The 22,280-nt window shown below is 43.8% G+C and overlaps 1 protein-coding gene across 1 annotated transcript; it reads left to right on the forward strand.

The window, feature by feature from the left end:
- The first annotated feature begins 171 nt into the window (after window positions 1–171).
- Window positions 172–18,151, forward strand: LOC119167279 (aftiphilin). Its single transcript, XM_037418735.2, has 7 exons — window positions 172–269; window positions 5,075–5,830; window positions 9,459–9,592; window positions 9,836–9,950; window positions 10,879–11,010; window positions 12,070–12,229; window positions 16,413–18,151. Exons 2-7 carry the CDS (start codon window positions 5,126–5,128, stop codon window positions 16,637–16,639), a joined length of 1,473 nt encoding a protein of 490 aa, XP_037274632.2. The 5' UTR covers window positions 172–269; window positions 5,075–5,125; the 3' UTR covers window positions 16,640–18,151.
- Window positions 18,152–22,280: the final 4,129 nt, after the last annotated feature.

The raw sequence follows: 22,280 nt of genomic DNA on the forward strand, positions 1-22,280 counted from the left end.
TTTCACAAATATACAACTAAAAATTATGCATGTGCGAACAGTTTTTGTTTGTTTGCGTCAGAAACATAACTTTTCAAACAAAAAAACAAACACATATTAGGTCATATAACTTTATTTACCGTGTAAAATAAAGATATGTTAGTTTTAAATAAGATGTTATTGACAATTTTGTTATAACGTGTTCGTTTTGTGCAGCTTTTCACAGAAGGAGGTGCTGGCAGCGGCGGCAGCTGTCGGCAAATGCAACATGGCCGTCGATCGCTCAAAAAGTGAGTTACAGCTGGAAACTTGATTTATTTCATAGAGATGAGCTACACATTCTCGCATTTTCGATGTTTATAGTGACGTACGCTGTTCTTCGTTGAATCTGAGCTGGTGTCCCTAGCGAATTTTGTGCATACTTCGACGCCTAGTCGACCGCGTGAAACTTTAGGTTAGCGTCACGAAATATGATTTTGACGCTTGTGTGGTGGTTTCGTTGTTAATCATGTTTGCGCGCGCGCGCCACGGCCGTGTTTGCTTTGGCGATGAGTCAATGATGAGCGTATCGTTGAACTTATCAGTGTTCTAAAATTGAGATGATTCGTCAGCGCTTGTTTTTACGTATTTGAATAGAACAGCCTGCGCTTATACCAGACCCGTGCCGCTTAGGTCGAAAATCCTGCCGCCTGATTCCAGGTAACGCAGCTTTACCTCTTGCTCTGTTTCGCATAGTCTCACTGAGCAGTCTTTCATTTGACGCAAACCTGTAGAAAGGTGGAAGTAACGCTAAACGGCACGACGTACTTGCAATTGGTTAAGTTACAGCCGGCTATGTGACATCATTACACATGGTCTGAGACATTAATTCGTTCGAACACTATGTCAGGGGTCTACTTGTTCCACAGAAACTGCTCGTAGTGGATGGATCTAGAGAAATTTTCGGCCACCTGCGATCTTGTTCAACTTGTAGTGATCAAAGCGTTGGTAGCGGTGGTGGTCCTGCGACCCACCCGTCATCGGAATGCGAACCACCTGCCCCGCAAGGACAGGTAGTCGAACCCACGATCTACTACTGCTTGGTGTGGAGCGCTCTGCAGTCTGCTCCGACCGTGTATTTGACGGCGTGCTTCAGCAGCTGTCGATGAAAGGGGCGTGCGGGCAGGACACTACGTCATCGGAAGTGTAACGTCCCCAAGAAGTCCAGCTGCGGCGCTCTAGCCATGCTCGGTCGTCATCAGGATCTGTTTTGTGAACGCCGCTGGCGCGTCATTCTAAACAAACGCTTGTGGCTACTCAAGGAAATAAGTCGAAAAAAGCGGCGCTGAGACAGTTGCATTGGTTCATGGGGCACAATAGACAATAGGCAGTTTGAGAGCAGGGAACGTCTGATTGCGGGGTAGGACTGGAGGATTCCCGTCTGCAGAGTTTTTTTTATCGGTCACGGCCGTGAAAAGCGGGCAGCCTTCAGGCGCGGAGCACTTCCCGTGAAGCACATAGATAACGCAGGTGCACCTTTTATGTTGCCACTCTTACTTCTTCGGCGTTACCCGCCGTCGCTGTTAAGCGGCAGATAGTGCTGCGTTGCCGATAAGCACGAGGGCGCGGGTTCGAATCGTGGGCCATGATGGCCCCATTTTCGATGGGAACGAAGTGCACGAACCTCTGTTGTACTTGTTTCTTGGGGCATGGTAAAGAACGTGAAAGTGTCAAATTCATCCAGATTGATTTACTCACTATAGTATGCCTCATGATCGTACTGTGAAGGAAAGAAGTCGACATATAAGGGCTCATCTTTCTACTTACAGGCAATGATGCTAAGAAAGTATAGTAGGTGTTTTTACTAGTAATTGTGATGTAAATGTGAAACAAAAGTGGATTTAAAGGATAATGAAAAAAAATCATTCTTTGATAACACTAATTGTACTGTGGTGTTTCGGAACATAAAACCACACAAATTAACATTTTGGTCATTGTGTTGCACTTGGAATGGAAAAATACGGCCTAGAAAAGGCCATTATCGCTTACTGCTAAGTCCGTATACTGAGAGGGAAAGTGATGAGTAATATTTATTTTACCGTCAACATAGGAGTTTCAGCAATTAGCTCGTGATGAGTAATGCTCATTTCATTGTTAACGCATTAGTTGTCACGGTGATGATACTGCATTACCAAGGGTCTTATCGGCATGCTCAGCTGTCGTCTCTGCATTGTAACTGTTTGGTGATCCTTTCACATCAGGAGCTAGGTGGCACCATTTTGTGTTGTTTGTTTGTCATATTGCAGCAGTAATGATTGCTCTCTGCTGAAGGGAAGGAGGCCTCAATCCTTGCTTCGACATGTGAATTAAATGTTCTTGGAGACATTAAAGTGTTCTGACCTTTTATGGCAAAAAATCCGGACTGAGCTGCTTTGCTTTGAGACTGGCCTGGCCATTCTGATCGACTGTCTATAAATGTGTGAAATTTTACATAATTTGATGACAAGGTTTGGAGACCAAATTTTAAGCAAGTGAAAGTGCTAGAATAAATTATGGTGCACTATGGCAGTCATTCGTAGATGTAATTTATGTGCCTCGCCACGGTGGTCTAGTGGCTAAGGTGCTCAGCTGCCGACCCGCAGGTCGTGGGATCGAATCCCAGCTGCGGCGGCTACATTTTTCGACTGAGGCAAAAATGCTGTAGGCCCGTGTGCGCACGTTTGGGCGCACGTTAAAAAACCCCAAGTGGTTGAAATTTCCGGAGTCCTCCACTACGGCGTCTCTCATAATCATATAGTGGTTTTGAAATGGTAAACCCCACACATAAAAACAACCATTAGTTGTAATCTATGTAAGTATTTAATTATTATACATTCAGTCATGCTGCATTTCTTCATAAATCGTATTCAATGACCCACTCAAATCACATGTGGTAATTATCTACTGGTAGTGAGTACTCCTCAATAGGTAGAAAGAATTTGGGAATTGCTGCAGAAACCTCCTGCTCCAGCATTGTGTAGCAAAATATTTTTAATTAGAAACAATGCAAAAGAATCTAAGGCAAAAAGAATGCGTAATTTATCACTTGCACAGTATTTGCAGTCTGTTTCTTGCTAATAGTGCACAAAAATGGAAACACATGGCTGCCTCACACTCATTAAGACTCACGGATCTCTTATTTGCACGCTTGCAAAAACTGTCCATGTGTGCACACAAGTGGTGAATACTATGCTTCGAAAAGGCAAAGCATTTACTACCGGAACAGCACTCTACTTGACAGGCCGTAGCGCAATGTGCAGGTACAGCAGAGGGTTAATAAATGAATGGCAAGATCTCCTTGACATCCTTCTGTTCTCATGGTTCCAGTTTCTCGATCTTTATTTGTTCATGAAGAATCTATAAGATGCTGGCAAAATGCAGCAGCATTGTCGATGCTCTGGGGATCCGCCAAGCCGGTTGGTATATTTGTGTGTCCTTGATAGTCTCTGAGAAAGCAGAACAAGAAGTGGTGCCTCAATTTCATAATCAAAGAGTGAAGCGTCGAGTGCAGTGACCTAGTTTACATTTCTTCGACTTCCACTTAATTTCCTCGCACCTTTCTGAGTTGTGAATGTGTATGACTCGAGCAGTGACTTTTTTTCTCTCATTTTCTGTATGCCACGAGTTGTAAGAAAGGTAACCTGAGGTGCTTGTTTGCTATTGGTCGCAATCATTCCTAAGCCTGCAAGACTGCCAGAACCGGCGAAACCGTAGGGTAAATCATTTGTCTTGTTTAATTGGTGTACATGAGAATGATGAAGTGAAACCAGTAAGAGAGTGGTCGAGAAAAACAGGCTGCCTCAAATGGGATCTGAAACCATTTCTTCACATTACATGTTTGATGAACTTTCCAGCTGAGTTGTCGTGGTAGCATTTTATAGATATTTATAAATACGTTCGTGAGAATGTTAGCTTGAAAATCGCCACTGACTGTCATGGCGGTGCCATGGCAACGAGGGGGATGGGGGGAGGAGGCGAAATCTGGCTCATTCATTGACTTAATAAGGAGGGGAGTGGTCACTGCCTAGGATATTGCTGTTCATCAATCGCACCTAAATTTAAGAAATCTGCAAATGGCAGGCATGATTTAGGTATCACTTGGGAGTGGTTGGTTGATTAGCGTGCTAACATTCTCGTGTAACTAACCTAAACTCATAAAATAACTTAAACAGCATGGCCACTGGGCAAACAGATAACATAGTGGTCATGCCATATGTGCGTACTGTTTCACCCTAGTTGAAGAAGATTGGTTGTAAGCGTGGGGTAGACATGGTACTCCTGGCCCCCTGAAAATTGGCTAAGCTGTGCTCTAAGGTCAGCAACCATGAGAAACAGAAAGCAAGCAAAGAAGAGTGCAAAACAAAAGTGCCCTCCACTCTTTTCTGTGTACCTCTGAGATAGGGTGCAGAATTCTGTTGAGCTGTTGAAAAATGCACATCGGCCAGACGGGCCGTTGTCTAAATGATAGACTCGGAGAAAATGCACTGTTATCGAAAGCTTCTGCGGGGAGCACACCCTTGACTTTGCACAGCATTGAATGCAGGTGTGGTCTGCACCTTACTAGCACTAATGTGCTCTGCATGTCTAAAAATAGACTGGCCAGGGAGATCAGGAAAGTTGGACTGAGAGTGCTCTCAACCATGTGCATCAATATTCTCTTGTTAGCATTGACAGATAAAGAAATGGACTTTCTGAGTTGTTAAAGCAAAGGTATATAATCAGTTTGGTTAAGTAACCTTCTTGTCGGCAGTGTTATTTATTGTGATAAGGTGGCTGCATCCATGCTCTTGTGAGAAAATCTTTCAATAAACATCATTTAAAAGTTAATGTCTATCCTATCAACTTGTTTCCTTCTGATCCTGCTTTTTTTCTACTCATACAATTCACAATATGTTCCACCTGCTGGCCCGGCATAGCCTCATCTTCAGTTTCGTAGCAATGTATTGCTTTTCATAGAAAAAGAGCTTGTCAAATCCGGAGGTGTTTTAGGCGTGGTTTAGTTGCATCAATACTTTCAGCTATCTGTCGTAGGAGCATTTGTAACTGTGTATGTGAAAGGGCAACCTTTGTTTTGCAGAATTTCGTCCTGTACGGTGTCCAGGCTAAGTGGGCCCCACCCTGCATCACGATGGCAGAACTCGAAGCGGCCCCTTTACCTGAGGGCAACGATAGAGGCCCACAGGGTGGGGTGGCCGCCACTAAAATAGACGCTGGCAGCTTTGATACGCCCTGTGAGCATGACGAATTCGACGATGATGATGACTTCGGACACTTTGCGACTGCCGCCGGTGCACTTCCAACATCGGCAGCAGATGCGAACCACATTCCAGTAGCGAACAATGCGGCCACCTCGGTGGTGACCAACAATTGTGATAGCACGAATGGGACGTCGTTGCCCAATCTGTGTACAGGTGATAGTGATGATGACAGTGGGACTAGTCGGGACGCCAGCGGGCCAGCTCGTCGAGGTTCAGCAGACCTGCCATCTTCCGGCGAGTCGGGCGGCGTTAAGAGGGAAGACAGCTTTGACGACTTCCAGCAGGCCGTGGCGCCACCTCCGTTTGAGGCGGCGCTCGCACCGGTGGAGGAAGGAAGCGACTTTGCTGATTTTGAGCAAGCGTGTGATGCAGGGGTACAAGTTGACTGCGAGTGGGGCGATTCTGGTGGGGACGGTTTTGCGGACTTTGCAGCTTTTGGGGACGCGTCTAAGACGGCCGTCGAGGACAATGATTGGGCCGACGATGGCTGGAAGTCGTTTGCCGGTGCAGAGCATAGTGGAGCGTCGGTTGCGTCGTCCATGGCGATGCCGCAGCAAGGGATGGTCCCTACTCAGGTGTGTACTGTTTTTAACATTCGAATTTTGTTTATCTCTCTATACAGGAACCTTGCAGGATGTGGTCATTTACTGCTATATATCAATTTAAAAGAGAGCATATGAACAATGCAGGGGCATTGTATTGCATTTTGTATTTCATGCAGAAACATCCCTGAGTTTGTGTGATACTGCAAACATGGAAATACTTTCAAACATCTTGACTGGTTTTCCAAAATGTTCCCAAGTGCGCTGGTTTGAGTCTTTCTATTTCGGAATGTTATCATGTTGTTCTTATGATATATAGTTACCAAGCAGCGAGGAAGCGCTGTCGAAAGGTATGGTTCCCCTAGAAGTGTAAATGTCTTTAAAAAGATATTTTGCCATAAGTTAGGCAATACCAGTACTACACCCGAAACACACGTTTAAAAACTGATAATGATCTAAAGGTGTCCAAGACTGCCATGACAGCATGCTTCCTAAGCTGCAGGATTTTTGGCATGTACCAATAATTTGACTTTAATCAAGATTTTGCGGGAAATGCAAAGCGCCTTTGTGACGTGTGTCACAAAGGCGCTTTTTTAGCAGGCTACATTAGACAGGAGATACAAAGGCTCTTTTTTAGCAGGCTACATTAGACAGAAGATACAAAGGCTACGCACCAAAGCCGGACCGTGCAAACTTGAATGAAATATAAGAAACCGCGAGTCCAGGCAGAAAGGGCTCCAGCATTGAATAAAAAGAAAAAAAATTGCTTTACCTTCATTTTTTCACCATCGGTGAGCTTCATGTCAATCGGGTGTAGTGCCACAGAGCTATGTCAGTCGCATCAGAGTCTGTCTAATAAAGTGTGTTACGCTAAAAAGCGAGTTATGGTAATCTAGTGGTCTTGGTGCTCAACTGCTGAATGAAAAGTCGCGGCACTGCAAGTGATGTTTGCACTTCAGTCATGAGACTGTAGACATTTAAAGCTTCGTAAAGGAGCACTGACAGTAAAATTTTTACTTCTGACTTCTGGGCTTAATAGTAGCTTTATGTCTGATGGTCCCGAAGTTGAATTGTAAACGCTCTCATCGTGCGGGAAAGAATGAAACAGTGGGCGTGCTGCGGTATCTGGTAGGGTGCCACGCAGCAGGCTGATTGTCCTGGTGAAATTTCTGCGATATGCCAGCCTGCCAAGCACCAATTTAACAGTAAAGAGTGACTGTTCAGAAGTACTGACTCAGACATACATACTCAGGACTCAATTTATGTGGCATGCCTCAGTATGCAGTGAAGCCAACGGGAAGAATAATCAGTCTTGTGGCTAAGGACAACGAACGATTTATTCAATACAAAGGATCATTTTGGCCATCTGTCTGCCCTGTGCAGAATTTGACTTCGTTTGTGTTCGTCAATTCTTGCATTACACTGGGCTCACATTTTTACCCCACCCACCGATATGTGCACACAAACACACACGCTGCCAACACTCCGTGCATCTCATCCCCAGGTAAGTGTCCGTGCAGGTGCATTTCGCCCTTGTCAAACTTCGCAGGGCAGCACATTCTGTAAGTGCGTAATCGACTGTTTAATGGGTTGCAGAAAATGCGTGGATAGCAAATGAAAAGTGAATGTGCAGTGCTGCTTGGAAGCTATTATAAACAACCTTTGGAACCACAGAATTTTATACTGTGGTGCTGGTACATCAAAGACACTCTTTCTTGCAGCATTTGAAATGTCTCTGGTGTAAGCAGCGCACAACTGTTTTGCGATATTCTGGCAAATAATTCAAGATCATCACTCCGAATCATCACACCATTTCAAGCACACGGCAAATCACTCGAAACAACATGGCAAAAAATGCGGAAATGTCAAGAAGCAAGCTGGGCAATCAAAGTGAAATCACTGCCTACGGTTGCCACCAATCGGTGCCACGATGACGCCGAGATTGTCGACGATGTTGTTACTAGCGCATCGTCACTCAGCGCACTGGGGTTGGTGTTGGGGGGGCTCGCTGAATGTCTTGTGACAGGTGCTGAATGCCTCCCCCCCACTCCTTCCACCACCTCTCTTTTTTGCTCAGCCTTCGAATGCTGTTTCTTGTTGAAATAAAATAACTGTCATGTAACAGGCGCCATTCACTCTTTGCCAAAAAGACCTATGCACACCAAGCTATCAAGTGAAGGCCACATCACCATCTTGGAATTTGATGCCACTGAAACTTAGGAGGCTGTAGGATCGGTCATGTTGGTACAACATCATTATGAGTGCATATCAGTGGAACCAAGAGGAGGGGACAAAAGTGCTGAAATGTGTTTTAGTTCTTTAAGAGAACATTATAAGAAATTGTTGGAAGTTCACCGCTGTCTTGTGCTCTGTTCTATCGCCTCCTGTTGGTTGTACTGATTGGCAGTCATAACCTATGTCACCGCTTATTTAAGGAAACTTAACTTGTGTTCAACGGCAGCAACATTCAAGCGACATTCCATCCCAGCCTTTTAGCAGACTATGACTTAAGTACTGCCATACACTTTGCGCTGTTATCCTCACCGAATGTGCTCTTTCAAAAGAGATGCTGCACGGTGTACTTTTATTCATGGAATTGCGAGTCTTGTATTGCGTTACTGATTGAGGTCGTGTGTCATGTTCACTACATACAGTGCTTTCTGGCTTTTGCTTGGGGAGGGGGAGACGTTACTTTTCTGGCCCCAGGAGGCGTCTCATAAGGAAGAGCACCTACACGTTCCTTAAAAAAGCTCAGGAGCCCTGGCCAGGTTGAAGCGCTCAATATATTTTGCAGACATGACTGCCACTGCATGATTCACAGTTGTCTGTTTGCCATTGAACAAACATGGTGACATGGCCTTTAAAGGGACACTAAAGAAAAACACGAAATCAGTTTAGACAAATGAAATCATTCTTCCAAAACTCATTTACATTAATTTTATCAAGAGAGATTGGTAATTGGTAGGAAATATAAAGGTCGAAGTTTTCTGTTTTGAACGGGATACCTAAACCTCAGCTTCGGTATATCACTCTTATGCTGCAAAAACCAAGATGTTCATTCTTTTTTTTTCTCCTGTTTGGGCAATATTGGCTCGGTAAATATTTCTGAAATTTCTCAGAGCATTTGGCTGAAGCTGGCATATGACTTCTTTAGCATGTTATGTATTGTGCCCTTAAGTTAGCTAATTGATTTAGAAGTTTTGATGTGCCAGAGCGCTACTGTGTAGTCACAAGCCATGCTGTTCAATGGGCTTGTGATTAGTTTTTGGTTTCATTAAATTTTGGATAGTTTTGCATTCTTCACCCATCCGCGTGCAGTCGTTATTAATGGGAATCAAGCCTGTCCTCTCATAGTTACTAGCGCAAACTCTGTGGCTTGTCATGCAGTCGTGAACGTATGTTGCTTAGTTACCAGTATTACTGAAGTTAAGCATTCTCACGTGAAATTCATGATGTCTCAGCGGGCTGGTGGAAGACATTGAAGATTTTATCAATACTCATCAATGTTCTCTTCTGGCCTACCAAGCCTCTCATCAAGTTGAAAACAGCTTTTCACTGTTCTTTCGCACGGTAAAGGCGTGATTTGTCAACACCACAAATTGTTTTTCTTGGTTGTACCTTCAAACCACACACATAACATCCATGCATCCGCTGTTTTCAGCTGGCGTCAGGAGATGGCTCACTCGAGAACTTGATCCAAAGAGCGTATGCCTTCGAGGCTGGCCCGTCACGTCCTGTTTCTGTGGAGGAGGATGAAGACTTTGTGGCCCTTACCTGTTGCGAGGCACATGTTAGGTGAGTGCTTGGTCATTGTCGATTGACATTCATTGTAGCAGCATGGCGCATGTTGGGCTAGGCCTAAATAATTTGAAGATTTTCACTTGCCTTTGTTGAATACGCTGTGCACTCATTACAGCAGACCTCGACAAAATACAGGCACGCTGTACATGACCCTGCATCAAAATTCGTGACATGCTTTCTTCCTCCCAATCCGGCTCCAATCGCTCTAACATTGTATACATATTTTGATACATGCAGACTGTGGGAGCAGCTCCAGGATCTGGATCGTGCCCCGTCACTTAAGTTCAGCTGGAATGGCTCACAGTCCTGTCAGCATTTGCTGCAGAGTCTTTCCATTGACTCTAGAAACATTGTGAGTAATGAGCAGCTGCATGTGCTGGGTTGAGCTAGGCTGTCGGTTTCTAGCGTTACTCTTAGGCCACACACTGTTTACCCCAGGCTGGTCACCGTGTAGGATGGGGCCGGTCCTAAGTTGTTTTACAGGAACGCTTGAAGTAACTTATTCTATCACTTGCATTGTGCGGTGGCAGAGGGACGTTCAACGATGTTGTGGTGTATTGTAAGCGCGATGAAAAAGCCTTATTACTGTGGACATCTTATCGGCTTAGAAGAGTTGTTTGTAGAGCCAGCTGTCAAGAAAAGTTATCGTGTGGTTTAAGTGTTCAAAGGTAGATGCCTCTTGAGGATAAATGGACCGGGACAGTGAAACCGCCTGGTATTGGTGAATCCCCTAAGGGATGTCCTGGCGCATTTGCTCAAACTTGACAGGCGCCTAAGGTTGGGGCGACTTCTCTGTTGCATCTTGAGAACCCTTTTTGTAGCAGCATCAGCCTTAAGTCCTTGCTTGTTGATATGTGCTCTCATATGTTTGTACCATTGTTTAAGCACATATGCTATAAGTGTAGTACTGCATAAGTTTTGGAAAGTTTTTTACGAAAGGTATAAGTACACTGCAGGTCTGATCAATTTTATTTCTAAAATTGTTCTGTAATAAATTCAGGGCAATACTAACCTGCGTCTGAAAGATTGCAGCTTTACTGACACTTTTTTGCAAACCAAGCTCCGTACTTGCTGGCACATTTCTGTGTCTCATCCTTTTCTCTCACCTTGCACCCACCTTTCTTGCCTCTCTCTCTCTTCCACTAACAACCACGGCTGCTGCATCGCTGTGCTGCCCACTAACCCTGCCTGCTGGTGCCACCGCTCCCGTCATTGTCACTGTCGTGGCTGACTCGCTGTTGTAATGATCCCATCGGTGGGCGGCCTGGTATCGACGACAGCTGCGTAACCCTTCAGTTCCACTGTTTGCCTCTCACCTGGGTCTGCTGGAGCCCCAGCGCGGCAGCGCGGGCAGCCCCTCCGCGGAGGAGCCAGCATCCTCCGCGCCCGCCCCTTCTCTTACCTGCTGCGAGGTAATGTGTTGGCTGGCTACAAGGGGCGCATGGCCTTTGCATCTGTAGCTTGTTAAGCGGTATTCACGTGGGTGACTCCTCCCAGGGCTAAAAGGGCCGAGCCGTTTCTGACATCATTTTTCTTGAAGCTCCTGTCCACCCTTCACAATTTCTAAGGCAGTGCGCTACAGCCACTGAACAAACATGATGGCTGGGCACTTTTGCCTTCCCTGAATCTTCCCCAGCGGAAACATTCAGTTCGAACTGAAATAACTTAATAATCCGATAGGCCACTGGTGATGTGAAGATATACACGGTATGCCTACGAGAAGAAATTTAGGCTATATCAATGGCAAATGCAGATCAAAATCTTGTTGCAAAAGCACAGCATATCGCAGCCAAGTTTTGGTTTCTTTATTATGTGACCAGTGTGTACTTTGCCACTCTGGCTAACACAGTGGGCTCTCTTTTATTTACTGTTGTTTGTTATTTACTGTTGTACAGTTGATCTCATTTTTTGCTGTTGTCTCTTATACACTCAAATATCATTATAGCATAGTTGCATATTGAACAAAAATAAGCTTGTTATATCCAAAAATTTGTTATAAAACTATATTCTGAAACTATATTGCAAGAACAGTGTTCTTCATTAACTTCGTTATAACCAATATTTAGTTATAGCCATGTTTCTTATATTGAGGTTTGAGTGTACCCATTTGTCTGTTACATTGCTGTCTTTTTAAAGAGGTTCGATTCTTGCCTGCATCAAGCAGGCACTTTGGTTCATGATCAGGTCCGATCGAAATCAGTCCCGTTGGGTACTAGTTGTTGCTGTATTGTCTTTTTCGATCATAATGATGCCCGTTTGAGAAGAAGACGATCATGATATGACCCTCAGATCGCAATTTGACTGATACATGTGACAAGCGATTCGTGTCAAGTAAGTGTAGCTACAACAATCGTTGATTGTAGTCAAGAGAGCTTAACCAGGTTAGCCTGCATTGCAATCGGAAGTGCCCACACAGCGGTGGTTTTAGAAATGGTGTTTGGTGTTGACACATGTCATGGGTCCATGCGCAGCAGGCTGGTGCAGACTGTGCCATCCCTCCGGCTCAGTTTGACTGGAATTCGAGTGGGCTGGTGAACCCGCTAGAGCAGCCTGCTGCGTCAACCTTGCTCGACCTCGAGTTCCTTTCAAGCCTCTCCTCGGCCACTGTTGGCAGCAGTCCTCCGAGAAACAGTGAGTGTGGCGCAACGGGCATGGGTTTTTTTTTCTTTGAGATTCGCAGGCTCTTTAGTGGAGAATCGCGTATAATACCCTCTGTGTGATACTATTAAAGGCATTCAGTTTCCTACACTTATCTAGAGCAGTGATGGAAGTGCTGCTCCGATTGCTCTATACTGCTTCGAAATAGAAATGCTGCTCTAAATTGTGGTTTTTCTTGGTAACTCCTTCGAACCTGCTCCAAAATGGCGCTGAGATGATGTAGACGAGCAGGTTTAACAGTGCGAGCAACTTTCAAGCCCTAAAAAAAAAAACTGAAAAAAAAAAAGTGTATGCTATGATCCAAGCATGTTAATATGCAACTTTGTTGGCTGTTATTTATGCAACAAGAACTGGAATATCAAGCTTTCAGATCACATAGCTGTTTTCAATTTTATGTGCAGGATATTTCGGTGATATGTGAAAATAACCAAGATGGTATTTTAGGTATATAGCTCATATCACAAGCATTCACTAAGCAACCTGATTGTCCGGTTCTTGCAATTTTTGTTTATTGTAGGCTGTGAAACATCTTTCGTAATAAATATTAATATTTATGTGTCACTTCAGTGACGCTTTGAATTCTTGGTGTTGCATGTTTTGCACTATGCTCCTAAAGCACCAATGGCTGCTTCAGACTGACACGGGTCACCCACCGAATTGCGGCTTTCAGTGAAAAATCGAAGTAGAGGGTCCATTGTCTCTGTCCATTTGTAAAAAATGAAGTGTAAACTAATATTTTAATTGCGAAATGATGTTTAAATGCCGCGGGCAACAGACCCCACCCATTGCCGGCGACCGCCATTTTACCATGGCCCGTGTGACGTCTTGAGCTTGATGGAGTGGAGCCATCGTCTCCTAGCTAAGTTTCACCCACTGCCAATCATTCACTTTTAATGCCCAGCTTAAGAAAGCTGTAATAACTCCACTGCACGCGCAAATGACCACGAAACAGAACCGCGGGCTGGAATACTGCTTGTTACGTGACGGCTCAAAAGTGCGCCAGCGTCGTCAGTCGCGGGTCGCTCGTGTGTTTATGAAAATGCTCCTCGTAATTTGAGTTCTCAACGTAATGTGCTGCAATTTTGCCGGATTGTTTGTGAACACCCTAGAACTAAGCCACATAGCAGAGATAATGAGCGAAGATCGGGTATCATGGCTCCTTTTAAGAAAAAAATGTAAGCTCTGCTCACAGTACCGTGGTGCATATGCCCTTCACTAGCAAAAGGCGGTTGTGTTAGCCGGCTTTCTCTCAATATCATTAAAGTTGTTTCCTCCTCCTCCTTTTCGCAATTTGCAAGTACCCTATTTAACCAAAAGTAGGTTGACCCATTTTATTTAAACTTGAGGTTGGTTGGGGGAGTTGTAAGTTGACTTACAACCAAAACTAGTGCCGCCAGTTATGGCAAGACGAACGAGAAATCGGGATGCGGTTATGAGATTATGTTTGTGTTCCTGCTCTACATATCACATATACTGTATTTTCTCATGTATAACTCGCATCCTCAGCAAGAATTCGTGTAAAAGTTTCTAAAAAAAATTGAAGATTCCCTGTGTGTTTCCGTGAAGCTGCCTTCAGTGCAAAGCTGCAAAGCCACCTTTGCACACCAGAATTCGAGTTTTTTGTCTTTACAAAATACTTTTCTGGCATAGTCGGTGAGACATTGTTAGAATATTCCACCGCTACCTTTTACCTAAACAGTAGAAGGAAATTTGTGACAGGACAGGCGTTGAATACAAATCTGAAGTCAGCTCCCGGCCTGACTGCATAATTGGAGTCAGTTTTTATTTTTTTTGGGACGTGTATTTTTTTGAAGGGGATAGACTTACATTAGTGTAAAATACTTTTTTCTTGGCTAATGTAAGTACTGTGCATATTAGGAGATAAAGGCTTGTTGTTACTATTTTAAACATTAGGTTTGGCTGAGCAACTATGTCAGAATGCCTGAAATATTTTACCAGGATTTAAAAGTTTCCAACCTAAACATCGACACAGACGTGTGTGTGGATAACTCAACTAATTCAAACACTCAAGGATGGCGTGACTTACGAAAATGAGTCATTGCTATTGGATTGAGCACTTATGCAAATTTTTTGTGTGAGGGACAGCTATGACTGGGGATGGAGCTGAGGTTTTTTTTATTTGGTTGTAAATTAGTGTAGACTGTGCTCTCATTGGTGCATGCTTGTGTGCATCCACTTTTAAGGGGAGATGCTACTTGAGGAAAAAAGGTTATTTTAGCCTAGGGCAATAAAATTTTGACTTTTTATATAGGTTCTTAGGTTGATATTAAATATGTAATCAGTTGCATAGTTTTCGTTTTGTACCATGACAGTGTCTAAAACATAGCTCTTTTTGGACGCACTTTTTCTGGCACTAGCTTTTATGGTTGTGAGCTGTTAATGGGTCATATTGCTCCACATAACTGTGGTATCCAAATAACTAACATGTGCGTATAAGACATTTTAATGAACAAGAAAAGTTGTCATGTGAGAAGTATTAAACTGCTCATCCCATACTAATGATTTACTTCAAGTTTATAATAATTATTTAAGTGATATCTCATTTTAAAGGAGATAGTTGCACTCCTCACATATTGAGGAATATGTGGAAAAAGTTTCATCCCAATCTGGTCATCAGACGTACAAGAAACACGATGTCGAGTGTCACGAAGCTATGTAAAATTGCATAATGAAAAAAATGCATCTTATATATAGAAACGAAGGCTCATCTATGTGGCAAGGATTTGCTTTTCGAAATGATTTCTTCCATCATGTGAGCTTGGGAGTCATGGTTATTTTAAACATATGGCCTTGGTGAAAACCTCATGTGAAATTCAAGGGTAAGCAGCCGGGTCACAATTTCCAGGGTACTCTAGACCTAGAGAGCTCTTTATAGTTGTTAATTGCCAACATTGCACACTTTAAAAGCGATTTTAACCTACTTTAAGCTCAATTGGAACCTCGATTTTTTCATTGTCATGAAAGTAGAGAAAGTTAACTTGTGAAAGCAAGCAAGAAAAAAATACATATACAATTGTGAAATGCGATATGTGAAAAAAAAAAAAAAAAAACGTGAGTTTTTTAGTAGCATCTCCACATAAGGTGGAAATGTGGCTGCCTACTAAAGTTTTACCGAACTATGCTATTTTAAAGCATTGCCTATAAAGCTCATGCTGTCACTTCTGGGATGCTTGTACCATATGCATGCATTAGATGTGTGCGAGTGCCTGGGCTCAGATGTTGCTCCATGCCTGTGCCACTCTTGACTGTGCATGGGTACGGTGCACAGTCAAGTTGGGCCAGTGTGGCCGTGTCAGGCTGTTTTTGTTTCAACAAATTTTGTGCAGCAAATGACACGATCAAGTTGATCAAGACTCCTATGAAAGGTGTTCAGTATGCTTACGCCACGTGCACTCCACATGCACTGCTCAAAGGGTAGTGAAAGTGCTCATCATAATGCTGTGATAGGCCTTATAGTCTCATCCAACGGTGATGGCCATAACTTTGCTATGGGTTTACGGTGGTCAAGCATCTTGACATTGCCGTACTCGAGACAAAGTGTCAATTATAGGGCTGCTGGCCTTGGCACTTGACAGAAAAGGCAAAAGATCCCTTGTGGCACACTGGAACCTCGAACACGCTGCTGATTGAGGGGTGCTTTTATCTGCTCTAAGCGACATGATACACGGATAGCCAGGTACCATGGAGTCTAGGTGTAGGATTTGTTGTCGCTTTATTTGCCATTGTTACTTTCTGGTGCAGGAAAATATTAACAAGCTTTTGCTCTAACCACTTGCCAGTATAGAGGTTCGGCCTGAATTTTTATGTCCTGCCTGCACCAATCTCTCAAAGCCTGCCTTGCATGAGAGTACTGCTGGGCATTACTTAATGTGCAAATTATACGAGTAAAAGCTTCTTGTTTTTATTTTTTAGTCACGGAGATGATACCTTAGGGTTATGTAAATTTTGTGAGTGGGCGAATAACACAAGTAAATGAGGTATATATACATGTCCACACTCATCTCTTTTTCCTACTTTGTAAGGTATTGATGCCCCACTGCGTGAATGAGGTAACCTCCTTGTAAAGTGGGCGCCCTTCTCGAAAATCGGAGCACCACGATACTGAAAGTGCGTGAATTTTTATTTTGACAACCAGGTTTGGAGAAGGAATTCCTGGAGTTGAGCGACTCTATGGCAGAGCCTTCGCAGTCCTCTGCGCCGTCAAAGCTGCAGGAGCTGTTGCGAAACAACGTCTCTACCCTGTCCTCGACGCGTCGCCGACCCTCGCTGCTGAGCAGCGAAGCCCAGGCCATCTTGGACAGGCTTCCGGACCTGTCATTTATGCAGGCTCGCGTGCTGATGTTTCCAGTGCACTTGGACTGACCCTTCATCAGGAATTCGTGACGACTGGCTGAAAGCGACTGTACATTTTTCTATGACGTTCAGAATGGCTCGATGCAGCTTCCACATTTTGCGCATCTAACGTGTGCTGATGTATTATTTTTTATGTTAGCGCTCAGGTCAATGACGGGGGCCTTTTGTTGTGCTGAAAAGAGGTTGTGCGTTGTCAATGATTCCATTCTTCGTTCAAATGTGTCTGGCACGTTTTGATTTGTGCCATTAGTGTGCTACTCATGAGGAGTATATCTAGGTATTAAAATGTATGCGTATAGTATGTGTCTTACCACCGATAATTTATTTTGTTTGCGTTAATAGCCAGGAGCACAAGTGGCAGGCTATACGGTTTGGGGATATTGGGTTGGGGGGGATAAGGAATGGTGTATTTCTTTAGGGCAGTATGGATTCGTACTGCTTCCCATATCTTGGTACACAGATGATCAAATGTGCATGGTTTGACTATATTTCTGCAAATGCTGATCAGAAAATCTGGCAATTGCACCTGTACGTATTCATCACTGTATGCGCTGAAATCTTTTACGTCTTGTCTTTATTGATAGACTTGAAACGGTGAAGCACGGTTTCAGTTTTTGTGAAGGTACTTCCTTATGGCTCTTTGGAGTAGGGTCTCAGACCTTTAAGGAAGCTACTCACAAACGGGTTGACTGCCCAATATTGAGCCTTGTTATGAAAGTGCAGAGTCATGGTATGTTGGTTCTTATCTGCCATGTATAAATGGGCCCATTACAATACTTCTGCATTGAAAGATAATTGTTATTGTGGAATTATGGCAACATATTTTGTGTCAGACTTGTTAAATGTTTCGCAAGAGTGCTGGTACGGTGCTATATCTTGAGAATGTTACTGAATGTGCTGAAGGGTTTAGGAGTTATGGAAAACTGGCTTCTTTAAAGGTATATTGATTATGTACAGTGGAACGTTCAAAATCGACGAACTCATTGTTGTTTACGTTTCACAGAAACTGTGCAATGTCAAATTTGAACAGTGTTGCTGAGATTGCGCAGCTCTTAAGATGCTGCCTCTTGCTTCATTTCAACAATGATTTCTCCGGTGATTCTGTTAGAGCAGTGCTAGCTATCAGAATGTATTGTCCGAGTGTTCTTGATATCAATGTTACCATTTAGATTGCCTTACCACATGGCTTGGTGACAATACGTTTTGCTGCAGACAATTTCATTCTTGTGATAAGTGCTGCGTTTGACAACAAACCTCTGATTTAGTTTACGAGACCTTGTAATACTAGTGCAGGTTACCATGTTCCCATGGACTACTACTAAAGCCTTGCCATTTCCGACCATGAGGAATGCGGTTCATGTCGTGTAGTTGCTGTTCCAGTGTATCTTTGTTTTTCAGTTTGTGCAGATTATTTAAATGATCTATATTAAACCCAGCCAGCAAGCCACCACAAAGTTTTCATCGTGCAGCCTACACTGTGAAAGGTCAGGGCAAGCCTGCAATAAAACAATTCGCGGAAAACGCGTTGTGCACGTTTTCTTGCTTGCCTACGAAGACATCTGTGATTTGACTTATTGGTAATATAAGAGTAGCATAATAAGAATTTCTTACAAGCTCCACCGAAAAAACCTAACCACAAATTTCAGTTGTAGGGCAAGGCTGCAATTTGGTTATGCGATATAGATATTGCATGGTCTTGCACAGAACTGGATGTAATCTAAAGTTGGCGAAAAATAGGTGTATGCATGTTTCACCGGTGGTTCTTGATTCTTTCCAGCCATATGAAATGTTTTGTAGAGCGCATCGAACGTATCGGCACCTTCCACATCCCACTGCGCACAGTTTGATTTTGAAAACCGGGGGCTTTTAATTATTATTTGATTTCTTTTTATTAAAATATCTCAGCAGTGTTTTGAGTGCTCCTTATGGCTTTTATCTGAAACATTATAATTGTAATCTCAACGTGTTTTGATTATAGCAATGGTTTTTTGTACACGCAGCTTTTGATTTGCACAATGTTGTGCCGTGACAACCACGCCATGGATGGACAAGGCTCGGCCCAAGGTGTTTTGTCCATAATATTTTTTGTGTGGGTAGTCCTTAACGTGCACGCAAACCTGTTGTGTCCGCAATCCTTACATGCACACAAGTCTTACATGCTCATAAGAGCTTCGTGGCCATCAAAATTCAGGCACTGTGGCCAGAAATCAAATCAAGCCCATGTCTTCATGCATAAAAGTGCAACACCTTTGTTGCTGAGGCACCATGGTGGTAAGAAGGACAAGATGGGTGAACTGTTTGACATGCTACAGGTCGTCTTAATATTGTATCTGACATATAGTGCACATGTGTGTCTTGTAGCACCCCTTCATCACTTCAGAATGTGCCACCAACATGCCAGAATACCTACTTACTTTGTCACTGATGCTTGTGCCGGTTCAGTTTTGCCTCACGGTGTAAGTTCGAGCAATCATTAGGTGCTGGTGAGGCAAATTGTTTTAGCAGCCCAAGAAGAGGGAGCAGAGCGTTTCGGTTCTTTCTTTACCGTGAATTATTACCTAAAACTGACGCCACACATTGCGAATTTCTGAAAAACACCGGTGTGTTTGGCTGGCGGGGACTAACAAAAAAAAAAGCGACTGGAAGAACCTCGATAATATTTTCGCATTCAGCTGTAACTTCATGACGGATAGGTGCTATATACAAGCACATACATGCAAAAATAGATTGCTTGCCATGATTACTCTACAAACAAAAACATGTCGGCGACCACTGCGTGCGTCAGGAAGGGCTGAAATTGGTGATGAACATCGTGGGAATCTGGGTACTGCATTGGAATAAACTGAAAACAGATGTGAAGCAATCTTCGTTCACTCGCGGTTTGAAGTATAGCGCAAGTAAGTCCCCAGTAAGTTAAACATTCCGATCGGTTAAGTTGGGGGGTCACTTTCTTTTCAAAACTAGTCGATCGATTCCCTACAGTCTCCATAATTTCCAGGGACTCCACTGTACCTTAGCACACAACAGAACTAAAATACAAAGTAAAAAATGTGTCAAGATACGTGACAAAAAAAGTTACCGGCATTACCGTTGTACGCACCATGCGAAGTCTACCTTGTAAAATTTTTTTCTCTGCTGTTTCCACAAATTCCTATCAAAGAGCCACTGTTAAAAAAAAAAAAACACTTGCGAAGCCGAGCTGCATGAGCTACTTTGGTGGCGTGAACTTTAGCAATTAGCCCCGAGAACGAACACTGGCGTCGCTGCAGTCGCGGTGATGTGACGTCACGGCACGGACACTCCTGCTCCGCTGGCGCTTGTCTCCTTTTTCAGCGCCCGCCATGTACACGCTCTTTGGAGATACGTTGGTGATTATTCCTGAATTTCGTGACGCTCATTGTTCAACACACAAGGTGCAAGGTGTTTCGCAAGTAGTGAATGTTTTTAAAGCTGTAAGAGCTGTAAGAAGCTGTTTCCGTAATTCAGCTTAGGATAGGCAGACTACCTTCCGAACGGAAGATTTATTGTGAACATAGTGATGCGGGGGAAGACGCTCGTTGTTTTTATCGCGTACACCACAGCATGGGTGCTAAGAGAATATGCTAAGTGGTACTAACGTTATTACAACCAGGCATAGACTCCGGGATCAGAACATGTCTTTGCCAAAGTATGAGAAATGAAATTGGGATGTTTTTGATTCACTAATACATTGCGCTTTACCGTGCAAGTTACGCCTGCATTTGCCAATGATCTAAATGATTCGATAGAACTGTGCTTTCTGAGAAGGAGACATTACATGAGTGTGACCGTCATAAGCACTCACGTAACATAGTCGTCAAACAAACAAAATAATAGCGTTTCATCCACAATTACTTCAGAAATAATGAGATATTTACGTTCACTGGAATTGTATGTACAAGTTTCTTCTCAACAGTCGTTAGGGATTTATAGCCCTATACCTACCCTATACCCTAATTTGCGTGAAATGCTGGAGTGTTCTACCGCCGCGTCACAAACGCTAGTGGTAGCTTCACGCGGGAGCACTACTGATAGCAACAAATTCACAAAATCGAGATGAACTCTTTCTATGGCACACTCACAGACCTGAGTGGCGTAACCAGGGGATGGCTCACCGGACCTGTCTCCCACCACCAAGTTTTTCCCCGTGCAGAGAGAAAAATGATCATTTCAAGGAGGTGCCCTCAGCCAACCCCGAAAAACATTTCAACCTAAAGGCTTCTGGGCTCATGTAATAACTAAACAACCTTCGCCTCGATGAGACGACGACTGGTCTCGCACGTCATGTCCACCAGCAGGTAATCAACTGCAAAGAAATTAAACATATGAAGTTGCTATCAAAACTGGTAGTTCGGAGCGCGACCGCATCGTTGCTACGTTTCTGCACGAAGACTAGAGTCTAACCTCAACCCCACTTAACCTCAATAATTTTGGTCAATTAAAGTTTCAAAGTTATTGTGAGAGAAACACGAAACTAAGCAACGTGTTGAAGGAGCAATTGTACACGAGAAAAACACACAACAGCGGCGGTGGTATTCTAGGGTGAGTGCCTTCCGGTATATGTTGCAATACCCGATGCTGCACGCGAGCACGGAGCTTGATATACCAGTAAAAGCGCTCTCCGTATACATAAGCAGATTCCTCCTGTAAAAATTATTGACGAGAAGTCATATCCCTGAAAGTAATCGAATCACCCACGCTCATCTGAACCTTGTAATGTAGATATGGTGTCTTAATTCCTTCTGAAAATCTCATGATCATGCATCAATAAGTATGTTGTATGCTAAGAGACGCGTGTTCGTCATTTTCACACCCGTCGAAATGCGGCTGTCGTGGCTACGAATGGAATCCATCATCGGCCGGGTTTAGCAGCGCGACACAGACCTTTTCACTCGTCTCTCGTTGCTTTGCGACCAAGCGCGTGACATTGCAGAAGCAAAAGTAAACTTTTTATTATTTTACCTCGAACATTATGAATTATGTTTCCTTCATTCATCTCCAGCTTGAGACAAGTAAAAAGCGAATGCAAACATTGTAACAGCGCACGGAGCGAGCGCAGCGGCTTGCATGGAAGAGTCCGTGCCATGACGTCATCCGCCAGGCAGCGCCACTCCAAGTTCTCGGGGCTAATAGGAAGCTTTAGAATAGGATTTGCCTCCCCCCCCCCCCCCCTGCAAACCCAAATGCACGGTGGCAGCTGCACCATAGCCTCGACACCAGCGTTTTGCGGGCCTTGTGGACCGCATGCTATTTCGGATTTTTTGCGGGCGGACCGCAAGTGCGAATGGCGGCCGCTCGCGTTACGACGCATGCGCACAGGCAGCAACTGAACCGCAAGAGCTTGCGGTACGCTATTCTAAAGCTCTCCAATTTTTTGAAATTATTCCTAATGTTATCTCTTGTAAACTTGCCTAGCTCTGCACGACGACTTGTTTTCGATGGGAGCTCGTTCTCTTCGCTCATGCACTCTTAAAATTGCGGCTCGAGAGGCTTTAAATTTCACTTGTTCTCGGGCCGTGCAATCTGTAGTGAAAGCGAGATAATGTGCCCTTGGAGGTCGTGGCAGGCACACGTGGTCATTATGCAGTGTGCTATGTGTACCCTCTGAATAAACACTACTTTTGTTACTGGC

Source organism: Rhipicephalus microplus, chromosome 6, assembly GCF_043290135.1.
Source record: "Rhipicephalus microplus isolate Deutch F79 chromosome 6, USDA_Rmic, whole genome shotgun sequence".
NCBI lineage: Eukaryota > Metazoa > Arthropoda > Arachnida > Ixodida > Ixodidae > Rhipicephalus > Rhipicephalus microplus.

Bases quoted from the DNA above. Each gene is read 5' to 3' on its own strand.
- LOC119167279 (XM_037418735.2), top strand. From the start codon at position 5,126: ATGGCAGAACTCGAAGCGGCCCCTTTACCTGAGGGCAACGATAGAGGC. The intron at 9,593-9,835 runs GTGAGTGCTTGG...TGATACATGCAG, and splicing joins TGTTGCGAGGCACATGTTAG to ACTGTGGGAGCAGCTCCAGG. The intron at 12,230-16,412 runs GTGAGTGTGGCG...TTTGACAACCAG, and splicing joins CAGCAGTCCTCCGAGAAACA to GTTTGGAGAAGGAATTCCTG.